Source organism: Kogia breviceps, chromosome 3 (genome assembly GCF_026419965.1).
Source record: "Kogia breviceps isolate mKogBre1 chromosome 3, mKogBre1 haplotype 1, whole genome shotgun sequence".
In the NCBI taxonomy this organism is placed as follows: domain Eukaryota; kingdom Metazoa; phylum Chordata; class Mammalia; order Artiodactyla; family Physeteridae; genus Kogia; species Kogia breviceps.
The window spans coordinates 149,321,020-149,342,171 of NC_081312.1; the positions used below are offsets into that span (position 1 = coordinate 149,321,020).

The window sequence follows — 21,152 nt, forward strand, 5'->3', positions numbered from 1 at the left end:
GTTTTAGCAGTGCTCATTGCCAATGAGTTGCCATTACGGGTTTTCTTTTTTTTTCCTCTTTTTTTCTGCTTCCTTCCTCCCTTCCTCCCTCCCTCCCTCCCTCCATCCCTCCCTTCCTTCCTACCTTTTTTATCAAATGAAAGAGTCTTTAAATTCTATACTGCTTCACAATTTTCAAAAGTTTCACATCCATAATTTCATATAATGTATAGGTTTTCATTTTTAAAGAAAGTTTTTGTTGTCCTTTGTACATCTCATTTTCATATATGAAAAATGCAGTTGTCAATAGGGAAAATTATGTTCACAAATGATGTCTTTTCATTAAAAAATGCATAAAATTTCTAAAAAGTCTCTCTTGCACCACCATCATTGGCCCTCCACCCAGGACTATTAATTTTTTAAAAACATGGTGTTTTACATATAGAAAAAGCAGGATACATATTTACTTCATTCTTTCCATTTAATTGCTAATTTTCCAATTAAGGAGTTAGTGCTCCAGTTACTTCAGGGGGCATCCAGTGTGGCTGACTTGCTCATGTTCTTTTTCTCCCTCTCTTGCTCTTGCATTCTCTCTCTGTGTCTTTCTCTTCCTTTCTCTCTTCCTTTCAGTTCTACCTTCTGGTCCTCTTGTCCTTCCTTTCCTTTTTTTCTTATGTGCCCTCTTTTGGTATTCTTATGAACTCAGTATGTTTTAATAAATTGTATTCATTTTTATTCTTTGATGCTCAGATTGTCCCATCTTTGACCAGTAGGTATCCCTTCATGTTGACTTCTGTACTTTTGTTGTAGCCCTGTTAGTCTTTGATAGCCACCTAACTTTTAGCATAAAAGTTATATAAAACTGCTTCTATATATCTATTCTTCCCTTTCCTCCCAACTTCTATACATATCAAGAGATTTTGCTTAAAGTGTCTTTCTCTTAACCCTATAGAAACACGTTAACTTAAGTATTCTTTTCCTTTAACAATAGGATATCGACCACCACCATTTTCAGAAAAGTTCTTTCTAGTAGTAATTGAAAAGGACAGCAGTAATTGCTCTATTCTCCATATGTGGCACCTTCATCTTAAATCTGTACAGGCATGTTTAGGTAAGTAATTATATTATAATTTTATGTAGAGATGATATGAAATAAATTCATTTTACTGGATATGTTTTAGGTTGGTTAATTCTTTAAAATGAAGATCCAGTAAACTGTAAATTGAGTTGCTGAATTGAAGTATGTATAGGCCAAACTTTTAATTACAAGGCCATAAATCATTAATGAAACAGGTTAATCTAAAAACAAACCAGTGAACGGGCACATTAGACATACTGAAAAAAAAGTTTGATTGATTTATTTTTTAATTAATATTTATTAAATGCCTATTTTGACTCTGTTCTAGATACCATGTCTCTATAAATGTTTTTCCCATAGAATTAATATTGTATTTTTTTGTTGGTTAATATACACTGCCATCTGATACCATACACATTAGCTTTAACATCACTAAAAGAAGGAGATTTGCTATTTAGAAAAATGTGATTGAGCATCTGATGTTCACAAGGGGAACTGGTTTTGTAGAATATTAGGAAATGCAGCAGTGATTAAAAAAATTATTTCAGCCATGCTTTTGCTATACATATTCATATTGATGTCTTAGCAAATTAGAAGTTCTGTAATATAAAGTACAGAAATTGATTATAAATCTTTCTTTTTAAAACAAACTTAATTTTTGAGAGATAGTTTTTTAAATGAAGAAATGCATAGTTAGCCATATCAAACTGAATCTGCTTTAAACTGATTAACCCAAAATATTTGAGAGTTTTGAAAATATTTTATTATTTCTGATGGTTATATAATTTTAATGATTTTATACACATTAAACATTTAATACAGAGAAATAATACTGTATATGTCTTTTGTTCTCTTTGTAATCCACATTATCACAAAACTGTGTAAATAGCAGTTCTAACCAGGCCATGAACTGGGACTGGAAAAGCCAAATGATTCAATAGAACCTTTACCTGTGCCTAGTTGAGCCTATTGAGACTAATTTTCTTGTGGTAGGAGGAATCCAAAAAAATTTTCAAAGCTTTTGGAGTTAATTCTTGGCGTTACGTGTTGTTCCACAGGAATGCAAGAGTAGAGGGATCTATTGATAAAAGCTTGTCAGGAAGAGAATTTTATTTTTATTTATTTTTATTTTTTTATTATTATTATTTTTTTTTGCGGTACGCGGGCCTCTCACTGTTGTGGCCTCTCCCATTGTGGAGCGCAGGCTCCGGACATGCAGGCTCAGTGGCCATGGCTCACGGGCCCAGCCGCTCCGCGGCATGTGGGATCTAACCGGACCGGGGCACGAACTCGTGTCCCCTGCATCGGCAGGCGGACTCTCAACCACTGCTCCACCAGGGAAGCCCTATTTTTATTTTTTTAATTGAGGTAGCATTGGTTTATAAAATTATGTAAGTTTCATGTGTATAGCATTCTAATTTGACCTCTGTATACACTACAGTGTGCTCACCACCAAAAGTATAGTTGCCTTCTGTCACCATAGAGTTGACTCCCTTTACCCATTTTGCCCTTCCCCACCCCCTTTCCCCTCTGGTAACCACCAATCTGTTCTCTGTATCTGTGTGTTAGTCTTTGTTGTGTTTTGTTTGTTCACTCACTACTTTTAAAAACTATTCCACATATGAGTGAAATCATGCAGTATTTGTCTTTCTCCATCTGACTTATTTCACTTAGCATAATACTCTCCGGGAAGAGAATTCTTAACCCACCAGATAATATAGTATTTTCTAGACTTGGGCACAGAGCCAGGAATGGTTCTGAAGAGATTAATAGAGGTAGTAACAGATCCTTGTGGTAGGATAGGAATCATGTGATGCCTCCTGTCCCCCTGCTTATGAAGGAAGTATCCCACTGCTGTTCCCCTCAGGTCTGGGCTAGTGTAGAGTTGCCTTGCTTACTCTGTTTGTGACAGCAGTAAATGGTCACAAACAGTAAGATTACAATAGAAGCAAACAAATCATATGCTATCTTTAGCTTTGACATAAAGCATCTATCTTTTGGTTCTAAAATGTGCAGCAGATTTAACATGGTGTACATTGCCATTGAAGCTGATATGTGAATTTAGCAGTGCGTTGAAAATCCTGGCAAAGGATGAAGTGATAGACTAGACTTACATTTAGGTGGGGAAGGAACATTTGGAGTACCTTCTAGGTACCAGGCACTGAGATAGGTACTTTATATGTGTGTGATAGATGTTACCCTCAGTTTACTAATGGAATAATATTAAGTAACTTGACCAAATGACACATCTAGTTTGTCACAGACTAAGTTTCAAAATTAGGTCTTCTGGCTTTAAAGCCTTTCTTTTGCTTTTTTCCCCTGCTCTTATTTTCTTTCTTTGCATGAGATATATACATTAGAAAATTGCCTGGTTTACAGAAAGAGAAATGATTCAATTCAGCCTTATTTTGCAGGTGAGAAAATAGCTAGAGATAATGAAGTACCTTGCTTAAGGCAACATATCTAGTTAGTTTTAGAGTAGGAGTAGTATTTCTGTCTTTTGACTATTGATTCAAGTTTGTCATCTTATTCTATTTTACAAAAAATGTTTTCACATTTCTTATTTAGTGGTCTGCCATTATAAGAGAGATTGACATATTTAAAATCCACCAGAAGCAAAAGGGGATTGATTATTTATTATCTCTCCATATTCTGGTGCTACTCGGGATGTATAAAGCTAATAAGACCTCATCCTTGCCCTTGATGAATTCATAGTCTAATGGGGGGAGGGAGATGGACATACAAATAAATAAATGTGATGCAAAGTATCTCTTACATGTAGCAGAAGCACAGATAACTAAATCTGCTTAGAGATTTACACTCCACCTGAATGTGAAAGCTGGAAGCTTTTTGGACAAAGATCAAGGTCAATATGCTTACAAAGCCATTCAACTAATACTATCTTAAATTTATTTGGAACTTTTATACTTTCTTGAGATCTTGTTTATTATCTTGTTTCAGCACTTGATAGTCAGTAGGCTGGTATTTTAGTGTCTTCTTTACCGGTAGCTAACCTAAGGAAAATAATTAAGCTTTCCAAGTTTAAATTTCTTCATCTATTAAGTGAGGCAGTACCTTGTTATTTCTCAAAGTTTGATTTATGACCCATCTGTTTCAGAGACACCTTGGCTGCTTATTAATTCAGATTTATGGGATCTACCCCAGAACGACTGAGTCAGTGTTTCTGTGGTTAGGCCTGAGAACCTTCATGTTAAAAGTTCCTCAAGCTTTTGATGTGTTTTAGAGGTTGAGAACACTGGGCTAGAAAACTTGTTTTTTTTTTCTAGATCTTACATGTTGTGATTCTTCACTGACAATATCCCTGTGATGTAATTGGTGATGCTAAGAAAGAGTAAAATAGTTAAAAAAAATTCCATCAGGGTAACTGAGAAAAAGTTTGAAAATTGATCTTGTCTCCAGAGCACTTTTAAGAAACTATGTTTCTTAAATCATCACAAAATATTATTCTAGCTCATGTATATAGTGATGATACTAATGTATTTCATAATTTATTTTCAAAGCTAAAGCTTCAGAAGGTGTTTCATCAGAGAGTCTACTTTCAGTACCTGGACAGAAGAACGTAGACTCTTCTCCAGAAACCTCTCCTAGTGTGAGCCCCATGCCACATTCTTCATCAATTGCCAACCTTCAAACTGCTAGTAAACTGATTCTGAGTTCTAGACTGGTATATAGCCAACCTCTTCATCTCCCAGTAGGAGTTGAAGTAATAAGAGCAACGCCTTCAGCAGGTAACATAACTTTAAGACCAGAGAGTTGTAGCTCAGAGCAATCTTCAGTGCATAAAATGTGTGAACTCTTCTGAAATATGTGCAGAGTTGACACTGAAATAAAGATTTGTTTTCTACTAATGACACCTCTGTTTAGAAACATGTCTATTTTAGAAATAATTTCCTGTGATAAATGTAATCAGCTTGACAGAAAATAGTGTGAACGTTTTAATGCAAGGTTTCTTGGCTATGCTGTGATTTCCTATAAATAGGAATACTGTGATAGTGAAATTGCAAAGAAAAATATGGTCATATGTGAATTATTGAAACTTTTTTTTAAATGAAGGCTTTTCATCCACAGTATTGCTATTATTAAGTATGTTTGACCAAAAGTTGGCAGATACTTTGGGGGAAAAATATAGGGTACAGGATTAGAGTTTGGTTTGCCTAGAGTGATACTGACATTAGCAAGGTTGGTAAAATAGTTTAAAGAGCAGGACTGGCATCTGTATTTTAAAATGTTCTGTCATTGTGGAATTTGAATTGAGGAGTTCCTCGAATAGTGTTTTTGGGGAACCAGAGTTGGAGGTTCAAGACTATTCCAGTTACTGGTGAATGATTTTGAGTATGAGGTTCTCTTACTCATCCCTAACACAGGTTTGGAATCAGAGTTGGAAAGACCACATTAAGAGTTTACTCTGGGCTTTTGTGGCAGGTGCAGATTTAGGTCAGCTTTTGAATCTTTCAGAGTATTTGGAAAGTTTAGGATATACTCAAATAAGTTTATTGGAATTAATAATGATAAATTATATTTTGCAGGGACTCTGTAAAATGCTTTCACATGTCTTGTTGGACAGTAAAACTCCAAGGGAAGTACTAACATGATCCCTATTATTTATTTTAATATTTATTTATTTATTACTTTTGGCTGTGTTGGGTCTTCGTTTCTGTGCGAGGGCTTTCTCTCATTGCGGCAAGCGGGGGCCACTCTTCACCGCGGTGCGCGGGCCTCTCACTGTCGCGGCCTCTCATTGCGGAGCACAGGCTCCAGACGCGCAGGCTCAGTAGTTGTGGCTCACGGGTCTAGTTGCTCCGTGGCATGTGGGATCTTCCCAGACCAGGGCTCAAAGCCGTGTCCCCTGCATTGGCAGGCAGATTCTCAACCACTGTACCACCAGGGAAGCCCCTCCATATTATTTGGATAGAACAGGCTCAGACTGTTAGGAAGGCATTGATAGAATGGAACTTGAATCCAGGCCTTCTGATCCTAATCTTAATCACTATTACCCCTCATCTTATAGTTGTTTTTTTTTTTTTTTTTTTTTTTTTTTTTTTTTTTTTTTTTTTTTTTGTGGTACGCGGGCCCCTCACTGTTGTGGCCTCTCCCGTTGCGGAGCACAGGCTCCGGACGCGCAGGCTCAGCGGCCATGGCTCACGGGCCCAGCCGCTCCGCGGCATGTGGGATCTTCCCAGACCGGGGCACGAACCCGTGTCCCCTGCATCGGCAGGCGGATTCTCAACCACTGCGCCACCAGGGAAGCCCAGTTGTTTTTTTTTAAATTAATTAATTTATTTTTGGCTGCGTTGGGTCTTCGTTGCTGCGTGCGGGCTTTCTCTCGTTGTGGCGAGTGTGGGCTACTCTTTGCTGTGGTGTGTGGGCTCCTCGTTGCAGTGGCTTCTCTTGTTGCGGAGCATGGGCTCCAGGTGCGGGCCTTAGTAGTTGCAGCATGTGGGTTCGGTAGTTGTGGCGCATGGGCTTAGTTGCTCCACAGCATGTGGGATCTTCCAGGGCCAGGGCTTGAACCTGTGTCCCCTGCATTGGCAGGCAGACTCTCAACCACTGCGCCACCAGGGAAGTCCCTCCCCTCATGTTATAGTTGACAATAGATGGGAAGTGTTAGTCTTTGGCAGTCAGGAATAAATATGAGGGTTCTGGTTCAGTGCTAGGAGAGCATGAATTAAACCTGGTGAAGAAGGTGAGATCTAGTGTCTCTTTAGCTGACTGAAAACATTTTGTGGTGGGTGTATATCTATTGTCTGGATTATTTGAGGGCCAGTTAGGGGAATTTGAAAGGCAAATTTTAATGACTACTTAAGTATTTATGATGAAAGTGATAAAAGATATAGAATGAAAGTCCAGTGAGGCATGTGTAGTAAAGACATAAATTACAGCAGGTGACAGGTTTATTGATTAAGCATTGACTTGTTTCATTGCTTTTGAGTTTTATTTTAATAAAATATTTGGTTTAGCAGAGGACTGCAGAGTTACTCTGAAGAAGCTCATAGTGGATTTGGATTAATCACATTCTAGAATTTGATTATTAGCATATTATTTTGTGTTTCTATTATTATGACGATCTGCTTTTTCTTTTTTAAGGCCACCTGAGTTCCTCTTCAATTTATCCAGTGTGCCTGGCACCTTATTTAGTGGTTACAACTTGTTCTGACAATAAAGTACGCTTCTGGAAATGTAGTATGGAAACCAATCTACAATGTAAAAGGGATGAGAAGGAAACCTATCATTGGAGGAGATGGCCCTTGATGAATGATGAAGGAGAAGATAACAGCAGTACAGTGAGCATTGTGGGAAGACCAGTTGCTGTTAGCTGTTCATACACTGGTCGCCTTGCAGTGGCTTACAAACAACCTATCCATCACAATGGTTTTGTTTCTAAAGAATTTTCCATGCATGTTTGCATATTTGAATGTGAATCTACAGGAGGGTCAGAATGGGTTTTAGAACAAACAATTCATCTTGATGATTTGGTCAAAGTTGGGAGTGTACTTGATTCAAGGGTCAGTGTCGACAGTAATCTCTTTGTGTACAGCAAATCAGATGCACTTTTGAGCAAGGATAGATATCTTATTCCGAATATCAAACATTTAGTACATTTGGACTGGGTATCAAAAGAAGATGGCTCCCACATTCTCACAGTAGGGGTCGGTGCTAATATCTTCATGTATGGGCGGCTTTCAGGAATTGTGACTGAGCAAATCAATAGTAAGGATGGAGTAGCTGTCATTACTTTACCACTAGGTGGAAGTATCAAGCAAGGAGTTAGGTCAAGATGGGTTCTTCTTAGATCTATAGACTTAGTGTCTTCTGTTGATGGTACACCTTCACTGCCTGTTTCTCTCTCTTGGGTAAGAGATGGGATATTGGTGGTAGGAATGGATTGTGAAATGCACGTATATGCACAGTGGAAGCATGCTGTCAAATTTGGAGACGTTGACGCTGATGGTCCTGATGCAGAAGAGACAGTAATACAAGATCATTCTGCCTTTAAATCTAATATGTTGTCAAGAAAAAGTATTGTTGAGGGAGCAGCTATTGCTGATGATATTTTTTGTTCACCAACTGTAGCTCAAGATGGTGGCTTATTTGAGGCTGCACATGTACTTTCCCCTACTCTCCCGCAGTATCATCCAACCCAGCTGTTAGAATTGATGGATTTAGGGAAAGTTCGCAGGGCTAAAGCTATTCTCTCTCATTTAGTAAAATGCATTGCAGGAGAAGTTGCAATAGTTAGAGATGCTGATGCTGGAGAAGGAACTAAGCGACATCTTTCTCGAACCATCAGTGTAAGTGGCAGTACAGCAAAGGATACAGTCACCATAGGGAAAGATGGTACTCGAGATTATACTGAGATAGATTCTATTCCTCCACTACCGTTATATGCATTGCTTGCTGCTGATCAAGATACGACCTACAGAATTTCAGAAGAAAGTACAAAAATACCACAGAGCTATGAAGATCATACGGAAAGTCAACCAGAGGATCAATATTCAGAGCTGTTCCAAATACAGGATATAACAACGGATGATATTGACTTAGAGCCAGAAAAAAGAGAAAACAAATCAAAAGTAATAAATCTTTCTCAATATGGACCAGCTTACTTTGGCCAAGAACATGCTAGGGTACTTTCAAGTCATCTTATGCACTCAAGTCTACCAGGCCTTACCCGTTTGGAGCAGATGTTCCTTGTAGCTTTGGCTGATACAGTGGCTACCACCAGTACTGAGCTTGATGAAAACAGAGATAAGAGTTACTCAGGTAAATACTCTAACTAAAAATTTATAAAGTTATCATTAATAGAACTGTTTGTATTTATCTATATAATGACTCACATATTAAATTGCAGTCTTTCTTTAAACCTTGCAGGGAAATGACCTCTCTGGTTGATAGTTACTATTACATAATATGATTAGTTGTGAAAGGAAAGGTGATTGGGGTAGGCTGTGACTTGTGCATGTGACTTTATGTATTTGTGATATCTGTGTGCATCCTCACATGAATTTTTACCCTGAAACCTTCATATCATTTTGGACATATAGTCTTTTGTTTTTTTGAACAGATTGATTCCTATGGTTTATTTTTATTTTTATTTTAGTAATAATAGTGACCCATTTGTTAATTTTACTGTTGAACCACCAGGCTTGTAAGGACCCCCTGGGCTCAACTTGTTCATCTTCGCATTTCTAGGTATAAATAATTTTTATAATTACCTAATTTTCTCCAAAAAGTCTCTTGAGAAAGGGGTTTTCATACATTTTAATGTAACATGTGTCTTGCTTAATTCATTCTGTAACCGGAAAAATTTTGGCTGCCTCCTGAAACTAGATTTCATTCTTTTTTATGCAGATAGTTGAAGGTAATGGTGTTGATTCTAAATGATGACATTAGCAAAGGAAACCGAAAATGATTGATCATTCATTCATTCAGTAAATATTGTGGAGGAGTGAACAATTGCTATGTGCCAGGTGCTTCATGTACTTTATTGTATTTAATTATTACAACAGTCTTCTAGTAGGTAGCTACTATTATACTTAATTTTATAGATGAAGACTCTGATCCTTAGGGAGATTAAGTGACCCATAAGATCACATAGGTAGTAAATGGCAAAACTGGGGTTCAGATGTGGGTAAATCATTGCCTCCAAGCCTATACTCTTTAAATTCTTTCACAAGATTTCCAAGTTTGAGGGAAAAAGACTATTCCTCAAAGCTACCTGGAATATCTCTCTTCATATAGTTTTATGCCTTTATAATATATCTCCAAGGTTTTCTGTAGATTAAAATAACTAGTGACCTTTAGAGGATTTTGCCTATGAGTTATTTTCTAACCATATTAATTTAAAAAGATTTGAATCATTATGAGGTTGTGTGCAGTTGAGCAAGATTCTCCCCAGAACAGCCTTAAGCCTTTGTTGCAAACTTAATATACGTTAGAGTTTTTACTTGAGGCATTAAGAAAATAGATACATCATAATCCATGAAAAATAGTTTTAATTTTCAGATACAAAACTATATCCTTAGTTAGGCAATATAAAAATGGTTCCTCCTGGTCACAATGGATTTTCATTAGGTAGATAAGGCAGGAATGAATGTCTTCATTTCACAGGTAGCAAACTGAAGCTCAGAGATTAGATAGTTGCCATCTCAGTAAATGGATTCTAAGTAAATGAATTCTTCCATTTGTTCAAGTAAGACAATTTAGAAGTATTCCTGACTCTGCTTTCTCTCCCGCCCTAATCCAGTCCATTGGTGAATGCTATTAGTTCTACTGTATGGAGACTCCAGTCATTTCTCATTACCTCTCCTGTTACCACTCTGGTCCAAGTCACGTCACATCCTGCCTAAATATTGACAAAGTCTCCTACTAAACTGTTTCGTTCTTGTTACCCCAGTCTGTTCTTCTCATAGGAACTAGTGATTATTTTACTTTTACTTTCACATTAAATCTCTCCTCTGCTCAACAAACACTGTGGCTTCCCATCTCACTTTAGAGCAAAAAACCAAATGCTTCAGTGATCTACAAGGCTCTTTGTGATCTGTGCTCGCTTCCATTCTACTGCATTGTTTTCCTTGCTGTCCCACAAACACACCAGGCACATTCCTGTCTCAGAGTCTTTGCGCATATTGTTTCCTGTGCACAGAATACTTGTCTTCCAGAGTTAGGCGTGCCTCATTCCCTTACCTCCTCAGATTTCTGCTGAAATGTCATCTTATTGGAAAGTTCTTCCCTGGCCTCATTATATCAAATAGAACCCTCTTAACCCAGCACTCCCTTTCTCTCAGTCCTGCTTTATTTCTCTCAATAGCATTAATTTCCACTAGACACATTACTTCTTTATTGTTTGTCTCTGTCTCCTAAGTTGTAAGCACCCTGAGAGTGGGGACTTTGCCTTATTCCCTGCCAAACCCCCAGTACCTAAACTGTGCCTTCAATGTAGCAGATGCTTACTTTGTTGAATGAATACATGAGTGAGTGGATGAACAAATACAGCTGATGGGAAGTACAGGTGGAACTTTGACAATTTAAAACGTTTTATTTTCTTCAAGAAAATATTTGATTCAATAGTCTTGAGTACTTCCTAAGTGGCAGTTACCAGGCTAGGCACTGTTAGTATTTTTCTGTTTCTTTTATCCAACAGTGGCTATAATTTTGAGTACACTTGCCACGCTTTCATACCTCTGCTCAATTTTTGAATAAGAGTAAATTTGTAGAATCAAGGTTAGAGTTCAGCCTTAACTTGGTAACACTAGCCTGGGCAGTCAAATTTGAAATCTTTGAATAATGAATCTTCTGTATTTCATTGGAGCTAACCAACCTAGAAAATATTACCTATTTAATCATACAATAAATAATTTTACTTTATTATGTAATTCCTGTTTTTAAATCTCATCTGAATTTGCACAGGAAATATTTTAAAAAATTATACCTGACTTGCTATAGCTAATATATTTTTTATTGGATTTCAAGATTTCTTTCCTTTTCATTTATTATGAGTAGCTCTAAGTACTATTATTACCTGTACTAATAGGTACTTACATTTTTCCCAATTATTTTTCATTTGGCAGTTTTATCATATGCATATGCTTTTTGTAAAGCTGTATAAATAAAGATATTGAAGTGTTCAGAAAGGAATACACTCAAAAAAATATATATTGTGTGTAAATTATTATCATTAAATTTAATGTTTATTTTCTAACTTTTTACTGGTTTGTGATTTGTTGCAGTCCTTTTTCCTTAAACGTATTTCCTCTTTGCAGGAGGAGACACATTAGATGAGTGTGGTTTGCGGTACTTACTAGCTATGCGCTTGCACACTTGCCTTTTGACATCGCTGCCTCCTTTATACCGAGTACAGCTACTTCATCAAGGTATTGTTTGAACCTTCGTTCAACTCTTATTTCGTACTGAAGTGGTTAGTGTATTCATATTTGTGTCTAAGCATTAATAAGTCAACATGTGCATACCTATCACTAGCCTTAAGATCTTCCTGTCACAGGAAGATAAGGTACCCACTTACCTTTTTTCTATGTTATTTTTCAGCTGTATTCTGTGACTTTTGCTCATCTGTCTCAGTTTCTCAGACTTCAGTCACTAAAGTCATAGTAGTTTAAGTAAACTTGGTATGCCTGAGGTTGTAACCTAAAGTGGCCCTGAATTTCTATGACGCCTGATACCTTTTCTTTAAAAATTATGTAAATTTTGTCCTATGCATTATTATTTGTGTTTATTTTAATATAAGCATTATGTTCTAAGTTATTTACTTACAAGTAAAGCTGATGTTTCGTGAATATCTGCCGTATAGTAATCCAGTAGATTTGTATACTTCTAGCACATTGCCACATACCCTGATTTGCGATATATAGGTTTATATCATCCCCCTAACTTAATAGATTAAAAAATCAAAACTATAGGGTTTAAAGTGACCTGCCGAGATATGGGGCTGTTTGTTAATAGAGAATTCCAGTGCTGAGGGCTGTGTTCCTTTTGAAACCAGCATCCTGGATACAGCCCCATAAAATATGCTTTAGTTTGTTACTCTTACTCACAGTACTTACCCTTTACCCTCAATAAATGTTCTTTGAAAATATGATTCTAAACATATGTCATATTTATCTGTCTGTCATATTTATAATTCATCTATATAGTCCTTTATTTTTTTCTAAAAATACAAAATTTGCTGTTTTTTTCCTATTTGAATTATCACTGTTAATGAATGACTTTATAACCTTGCATATAAATATTTATGTATATATCTGATTACTTCCTCATGTTTGTTTTCTAGTAGTGAAATTACTGAATCAAAGGGCTTGAAAATTCTTAACTCTTGATAAATATTGTGACTTTCAGAAAGACCATGCTCATTTACATTCCCCAAACCAGTGTTTGATGATGCTAAAACTCAACTCGTTGCAACACTTGATATTATCATTTAAAACAGTCTATGCCATTTGGAATAGGTTTAAAAATGGTATCTCAAATTTTAATTTTAAAATTTAAAATTTTAGTTTTAAAGGATGGTCATATGGTACTAAATCACTTAATGACAATTGTGTACATTGACTAGGGAGACCTAAAACACCTCAAATTTCTAAAGCTTTGTCAAATTCCATTTTCCCTTTGATACAGTTAAAACACTGGAGATGAGAAAAGTGACTGCTATTGTAGGTGATGGTCCGGGGAAAAACTTAAGTAGCTAGTAGACAAGCTAAGAAGAACAGAGATATATTGCAAAGAATAGCCTGCCATTGGTAGGCAAATAAAAATAAGTGCCTGCTGGTGCCCCTTTTTTTTTCTTCCTAATACCTTTTTTCACTTCTAGTAGTTTGATTTCCAAATAGAGTTACTGCTCTCTTAATCTTCTTTCTGAACCAAATTCCTCTGACATGCCTGTGTGTATTTTTGTTTCCTTTTAGTCATACCAAAAATGTAATCAGTCAAATTTCATTTAAGAGTGTAGAATATACTTTATATTGAAATTTTTATATCAGCAAAAGTGTGCATTTTGCATTGCCTTATAATAGCAATTTCTAAAGCAAAGTGTCAGTTTTTTTTATAGTTATTTCATTCAGTGATTATTTCTTGAATCAAACAAATTTAAATAGTGAGAGAATTGATCTGCTTTTTAGGTTCTGAAAAAATACAAATTGATGTTTTTAAGTTTTGTCCATTTTCCCACTAAATTTATAGTGACAGTTAAGGCTTGTTGCATTGATTTTGTGATATGATTTCAAACACAGTATATAAATGTTAGCAATGAGGAATTTAAAAGACTTAGGATTATTATTTAAAATGGTCCTGATAGTTTTTTTAATACTTTCCAAAGGAACTGCTGGGAAGCAGTAATCGTTAGAAAAGCTTTAAACTATATGGGAAATCTATATAGTAGTTGTTAATGAAAAAAATTATATTTGGTAATACTGATAGCCTTACAGCATTGGGAGTCCTGTGTTGTAATGTGACTATCAGACCGTCATTGACCTCAGGCACTTCTTTGTTTCCAAAGGGATTCTAATAGATGGCTGGTTCGACTAGCCTGGCTTCTTTCCTGGGATCCTTGGGGTTCTTCCCAGCGGCATTCCCACTATCTAACATCACTCCTTGGTTCACTTCTCCATGTTTCTTCTTCACCTGCTCTAAGTGGAGTAAAGTGTTATCAGTTGTTCAACTGTTGACAAACTCACTGAGGGTGTCACTAAACCCTATTTGTTGCCTCTAAATACAACCTAGATCCCTGTCAGTCTTTTACCAGGGCATAAAAGTGTTTGCCATATGCCATCAATAATTAGGCCGCTTTAAACTCTTTTTAACTGAGGCACCAAAGGCAGAGGAATGTGCCTCCTGACTCTTCTTCCCCAGAACTCTCATCAAATTTAAAGCTTGCTTTGAAGTGATGTGTAGCTCCTTGGCCGGAGGGATGAATGGGGCAGTTTTCCATATCCAGTACTGAAGGATATAGTCTGCAAGCAAGTGGTACTGTGAAACAACATCCACGTACAGGGACCAACATATTTTGACTTGACCAAAGCTTTTACTCTTGATCAGTTTGATGTGTGTATGTTGTACATATGAATGGCTCGATATTCAAATATCTTTCTTTCCAGCGATTAAGTTTTAGTGTCCCTATTCTTTTTTTTTTAATTCTGAAGGATTTATTTTTTTAATGGAAATATATTTGTTACATAATATTGTGTAAATTTAAAGTATACATGTTGATTTGATCCATTTATATATTGCAAGAGGATTGCTATTGTAGGGATAGTTACCACCTCTATTATGTCACATGTTACATTTTTTTTTCCTTAACATCTTTATTGGAGTATAATTGCTTTACAATGGTGTGTTAGTTTCTGCTTTACAACAAAGCGAATCAGTTATACATATACATATGTTCCCATATCTCTTCCCTCTTGCGTCTCCCTGCCTCCCGCCCTCCCTATCCCACCCCTCTAGGTGGTCACAAACCACCAAACTGATCTCCCTGTGCTATGCGTCTGTTTCCCACTAGCTACCCACCCTACGTTTGGTAGTGTATGTATGTCCATGCCACTCTCTCACTTCATCACAGCTTACCCTTCTCCCTCCTCTACTAGGCCATGCTCTAGTAGATCTGTGTTTTATTCCTGTCCTACCCCATGGCTCTTCATGACATTTTGTTCTCTAGTTTCCATATATATGTGTTACCATACGGTATTTTTTTTTCTCTTTCTGACGTACTTCACTCTGTATGACAGACTCCAGGTCCATCCACCTCACTACAAATAACTCAGTTTTGTTTCTTTTTATGGCTGAGTAATATTCCATTGTATATATGTGCCACATCTTCTTTATCCATTCATCTGTTGATGGACACTTAGGTTGCTTCCATGACCTGGTTATTGTAAATAGAGCTGCAATGAACATTTTCATACATGACTCTTTTTGAATTATGGTTTTCTCAGGGTATATGCCCAGTAGTGGGATTGCTGGGTTGTATAGTAGTTCTATTTGTAGTTTTTTAAGGACCCTCCATACTGTTCTCCATAGTGGCTGTATCAATTTACATTCCCGCCAACAGGGCAAGAGGGTTCCCTTTTCTCTACACCCTCTCCAGCATTTATTGTTTCTAGATTTTTTGATGATGGCCATTCTGACCGGTGTGAGATGATACCTCACTGTAGTTTTGATTTGCATTTCTCTAATGATTAATGATGTTGAGCATCCTTTCATGTGTTTGTTGGCAATCTGTATATCTTCTTTGGAGAAATGTCTATTTAGGTCTTCTGCCCATTTTTGGATTGGGTTGTTTGTTTTTTTGTTATTGAGCTGCATGAGTTGCTTATAAATTTTGGATGTTAATCCTTTGTCAGTTGGTTCATTTGCAACTATTTTCTCCCATTCTGAGGGTTGTCTTTTGGTCTTGTTTATGGTATCCTTTGCTGTGCAAAAGCTTTTAAGTTTCATTAGGTCCCATTTGTTTATTTTTGTTTTTATTTCCATTTCTCTAGGAGGTGGGTCAAAAAGGATCTTGCTGTTATTTATGTCATAGAGTGTTCTGCCTATGTTTTCCTCTAAGAGTTTGATAGTGTCCGGCCTTACATTTAGGTCTTTAATCCATTTTGAGCTTATTTTTGTGTATGGTGTTAGGGAGTGTTCTAATCTCATACTTTTACATGTACCTGTCCAGTTTTCCCAGCACCACTTATTGAAGAGGCTGTCTTTTCTCCACTGTATATTCTTGCCTCCTTTATCAAAGATAAGGTGACCATATGTGCATGGGTTTATCTCTGGGCTTTCTGTCCTGTTCCATTGATCTATATTTCTGTTTTTGTGCCAGTCCATACTGTCTTGATTACTGTAGCTTTGTAATATAGTCTGAAGTCAGGGAGCCTGATTCCTCCAGCTCCATTTTTCGTTCTCAGGATTGTTTTGGCTATTCGGGGTCTTTTGTGTTTCCATACAAATTGTGAAATTTTTTGTTCTAGTTCTGTGAAAAATTCCAGTGGCAGTTTGATAGGGATTGCATTGAATCTGTAGATTGCTTTGGGTAGTATAATCATTTTCACAATATTGATTCTTCCAATCCAAGAACATGGTATATCTCTCCATCTATTTGTATCATCTTTAATTTCTTTCATCAGTGTCTTTTAGTTTTCTGCATACAGGTCTTTTGTCTCCTTAGGTAGGTTTATTCCTAGATATTTTATTCTTTTTGTTGCAGTGGTAAATGGGAGTGTTTTCTTAATTTCACTCTCAGATTTTTCATCATTAGTGTATAGGAATGCAAGAGATTTCTGTGCATTAATTTTGTATCCTGCTACTTTACCAAATTCATTGATTAGCTCTAGTAGTTATCTGGTAGCATCTTTAGGATTCTCTATGTATAGTATCATGTCATCTGCAAACAGTGACAACGTTGCTTCTTCTTTTCCGATTTGGATTCCTTTTATTTCTTTTTCTTCTCTGATTGCTGTGGCTAGAAGTTCCAAAACTATGTTGAATAAGAGTGGTGAGAATGGGCAACCTTGTCTTGTTCCTGATCTTAGTGGAAATGGTTTCAGTTTTTCACCATTGAGGACGATGTTGGCTGTGGGTTTGTCATATATGGCCTTTATTATGTTGAGGAAAGTTCCCTCTATGCCTACTTTCTCCAGGTTTTTTTTTAATCATAAATGGGTGTTGAATTTTGTCAAAAGCTTTCTCTGCATCTATTGAGATGATCATCTGGTTTTTCTCCTTCAGTTGGTTGATATGGTATATCACATTGATTGACTTGCGTGAACTGAAGAACCCTTGCATTCCTGGGATAAACCCCATTTGATCATGGTGTATGATCCTTTTAATGTGCTGTTGGATTCTGTTTGCTAGTATTTTGTTGAGGAATTTTGCATCTATGTTCATCAGTGAAATTGGTCTGTAGTTTTCTTTCTTTGTGACATCTTTGTCTGTTTTTGGTATCATGGTGATTGTGGCCTTGTAGAGTTAGTTTGGGAGTGTTCCTCCCTCTGCTATGATTTGAAAAAGTTTGAGAAGGATAGGTGTTAGCTCTTCTCTAAATGTTTGATAGAATTCGCCTGTGAAGCCATCTGGTCCTGGGCTTTTGTTTGTTGGAAGATTTTAAATCACAGTTTCAATTTCAGTGCTTGTGATTGGTCTGTTCATATTTTCTATTTCTTCCTGGTTCAGTCTCGGAAGCTTGTGCATTTCTAAGAATTTGTCCATTTCTTCCAGGTTGTCCATTTTATTGGCATAGAGTTGCTTGTAGTAATCTCTAATAATCTTTTGTATTTCTACAGTGTTGTTACTTCTCCTTTTTCATTTCTAATTCTATTGATCTGAGTCTTCTCCCTTTTTTTCTTTTTTTTTTTTTTTTTTTTTTTTTTGTGATACGCGGGCCTCTCACTGTTGTGGCCTCTCCCATTGCGGAGCACAGGCTCCAGACGCGCAGGCTCAGCGGCCATGGCTCACGGGCCCAGCCGCTCCGCGGCACGTGGGATCTTCCCAGACCGGGGCACGAACCCGTGTCCCCTTCATCGGCAGGCGGACTCTCAACCACTGCGTCACCAGGGAAGCCCTCCCTTTTTTTCTTGATGAGTCTGGCTAATGGTTTATCAATTTTGTTTATCTTCTCAAAGAACCAGCTTTTACTTTTACTGATCTTTGCTATTGTTTCCTTCATTTCTTTTTCATTTATTTCTGATCTGATCTTTATGATTTCTTTCCTTCTGCTAACTTTGGGGGTTTTTTGTTCTTCTTTCTCTAATTGCTTTAGGTGCAAGGTTAGGTTGTTTATTCGAGATGTTTTCTGTTTCTTAAGGTATGATTGTATTGCTATAAACTTCCCTCTTAGAACTACTTTTGCTGCATCCCATAGGTTTAGGGTCATCGTGTCTCCATTGTCATTTGTGTCTAGGTATTTTTTGATTTCCTCTTTGATTTCTTCAGTGATCACTTCGTTATTAAGTAGTGTATTGTTTAGCCTCCATGTGTTTGTGTTTTTTACAGATCTTTTCCTGTGATTGATATCTAGTCTCATAGCATTGTGGTCGGAAAAGATACTTGATATGATTTCAATTTTATTAATTTTACCAAGGCTAGATTTGTGACACAGGATATTATCTACCCTGGAGAATGTTCCATGAGCACTTGAGAAAAATGTGTATTCTGTTGTTTTTGGATGGAATGTCCTGTAAATATCATTTAAGTTCATCTTGTTTAATGTATCATTTAAAACTTGTGTTTCCTTATTTTCATTTTGGATGATCTGCCCATTGGTGAAAATGGGGTGTTAAAGTCCCCTACTATGATTGTGTTACTGTCGATTTCCCCTTTTATGGCTGTTAGTATTTGCCTTATGTATTGAGGTGCTCCTATGTTGGGTGCATAAATATTTACAATTGTTATATCTTTTTCATGGATCGATCCCTTGATCATTATGTAGTGTCCTTCTTTGTCTCTTGTAATAGACTTTATTTTAAAGTCTATTTTGTCTGATATGAGAATTGCTACTCCAGCTTTCTTCTGATATCATTTGCATGGAATATCTTTTTCCATCCCCTCACTTTCAGTCTGTATGTGTCCCTAGGTGTGAAGTGGGTCTCTTGTAGACAGCATATATATGGGTCTTGTTTTTGTATCCATTCAGCCAGTCTGTGTCTTTTGGTGGGAGCATTTAATCCATTTACATTTAAGGTAATTATCGATATGTATGTTCCTATTACCATTTACTTAATTGTTTAGGGTTTGTTCTTGTAGGTCTTTTCCTTCTCTGGTGTTTCTTGCCTAGAGAAGTTCCTTTAGCATTTGTTGTAAAGCTGGTTTGGTGGTGCTGAACTCTCTCAGATTTTGCTTGTCTGTGAAGGTTTTAATTTCTCCATCAAATCTGAATGAGATCCTTGCTGGGTAGAGTAATCTTGTTTGTAGGTTTTTCTCCTTCATCACTTTAAATATGTCCTGCCACTCCATTCTGGCTTGCAAAGTTTCTGCTGAAAGGTCAGCTGTTAACCTTATGGGGATTCCCTTGTGTGTTATTTGTTGTTTTTCCATTGCTGCTTTTAATATGTTTTCTTTGTACTTAATTTTTGATAGTTTGATTAATATGTGTCTTGGCATGTTTCTCCTTGGATTTATCCTGTATGGGACTCTCTGTGCTTCCTGGACTTGATTGACTATTTCCTTTCCCATATTAGGGAAGTTTTCAACTATAATCTCTTCAAATATTTTCTCAGTCCCTTTCTTTTTCTCTTCTTCTTCTGGGACCCCTATAATTCGAATGTTGGTGCATTTAATGTTGTGCCAGAGGTCCCTGAGACTGTCCTCAATTCTTTTCATTCTTTTTTCTTTATTCTGCTCTGCGGTAGTTATTTCCACTATTTTATCTTCCAGGTCACTTATCCGTTCTTCTGCCTCAGTTATTCTGCTATTGATTCCATCTAGAGTATTTTTAATTTCATTTATTATGTTGTTCATCATTGCTTGCTTCCTCTTTAGTTCTTCTAGGTCCTTGTTAAATGTTTCTTGCATTTTGTCTATTCTATTTCCAAGATTTTGGATCATAGTTACTATCATTATTCTGAATTCTTTTTCAGGTAGACTGCCTATTTCCTCTTCATTTGTTAGGTCTGGTGGGTTTTTACCTTGCTCCTTCATCTGCTGTGTGTTTTTATGTCTTTTCATTTTGCTTATCTTACTGTGTTTGGGGTCTCCTTTTCACAGGCTGCAGGTTCATAGTGCCTGTTGTTTTTTGGTGTCTGTCCTCAGTGGCCAAGTTTGGTTCAGTGGGTTGAGTAGGTTTCCTGGTTGAGGGGACTAGTGCCTGTGTTCTGGTGGATGAGGCTGGATCTTGTCTTTCTGGTGGGCAGGTCCACATCTGGTGGTGTGTTTTGGGGTGTCTGTAGCCTTATTATGATTTTAGGCAGCCTCTCTGCTAATGGATGAGGCTGTGTTCCTGTGTTGCTAGTTGTTTGGCATAGGGTGTCCAGCACTGTAGCTTGCTGGTCATTGAGTGAAGCTGGGTCTTGGTGCTGAGAATTATATCTCTGGGAGATTTTCACCATCTGATATTACGTGGAGCTGGGAGATCTCTTGTAGACCAGTGTCCTGAAGTTGTTTCTCCCACCTCAGAGACACAGCCCTGACACCTGGCTGGAGCACCAAGAGCCTTTAATCCACACGGCTCAGAATAAAATGGAGAAAAAATAGGAAGGAAGGAAGGAGGGAAGGAAGGAAGAAAGAAAGAGAGAGGGAGAGAGAAAGAAAGAGGATAAAATAAAGTAGGATAAAATAAAATAAAATAATTAAAATAAAAAATAATTATTACGAAGAAAAATTTTTTTAAGTAAAAAAAAAAAAAAACAAAAATGGGACGGTCAGAACGCTAGGACAAATGGTGAAAGCAAAGCTATACAAAATCTCACACAGAAGCATACACGTACACACAAAAAGAGAAAAAGGCAAAAAAAATAATATGTCTTGCTCCCAAAGTCCACCTCCTCAATTTGGGATGATTCGTTGTCTATTCAGGTATTCTACAGATGCAGGGTATATCAAGTTGATTGTGGAGCTTTAATCCGCTACTCCTGAGGCTCCTGGGAGA

General features: G+C 37.0%; 1 protein-coding gene across 6 annotated transcripts in view; it reads left to right on the forward strand.

Annotated features, from left to right (window-relative positions):
* DMXL2 (Dmx like 2) overlaps positions 1-21,152 on the forward strand; it is a 178,297-nt gene that overhangs the window by 105,247 nt on the left and 51,898 nt on the right. For all 6 annotated transcript variants that reach the window (XM_067029865.1, XM_067029868.1, XM_067029866.1 and 3 more), the window contains 4 exons: positions 971-1,090; positions 4,579-4,806; positions 7,163-8,839; positions 11,839-11,949. In XM_067029865.1, the coding sequence (XP_066885966.1) occupies positions 971-1,090; positions 4,579-4,806; positions 7,163-8,839; positions 11,839-11,949 (2,136 nt within the window). The remainder of the gene's footprint in view (positions 1-970; positions 1,091-4,578; positions 4,807-7,162; positions 8,840-11,838; positions 11,950-21,152) is intronic.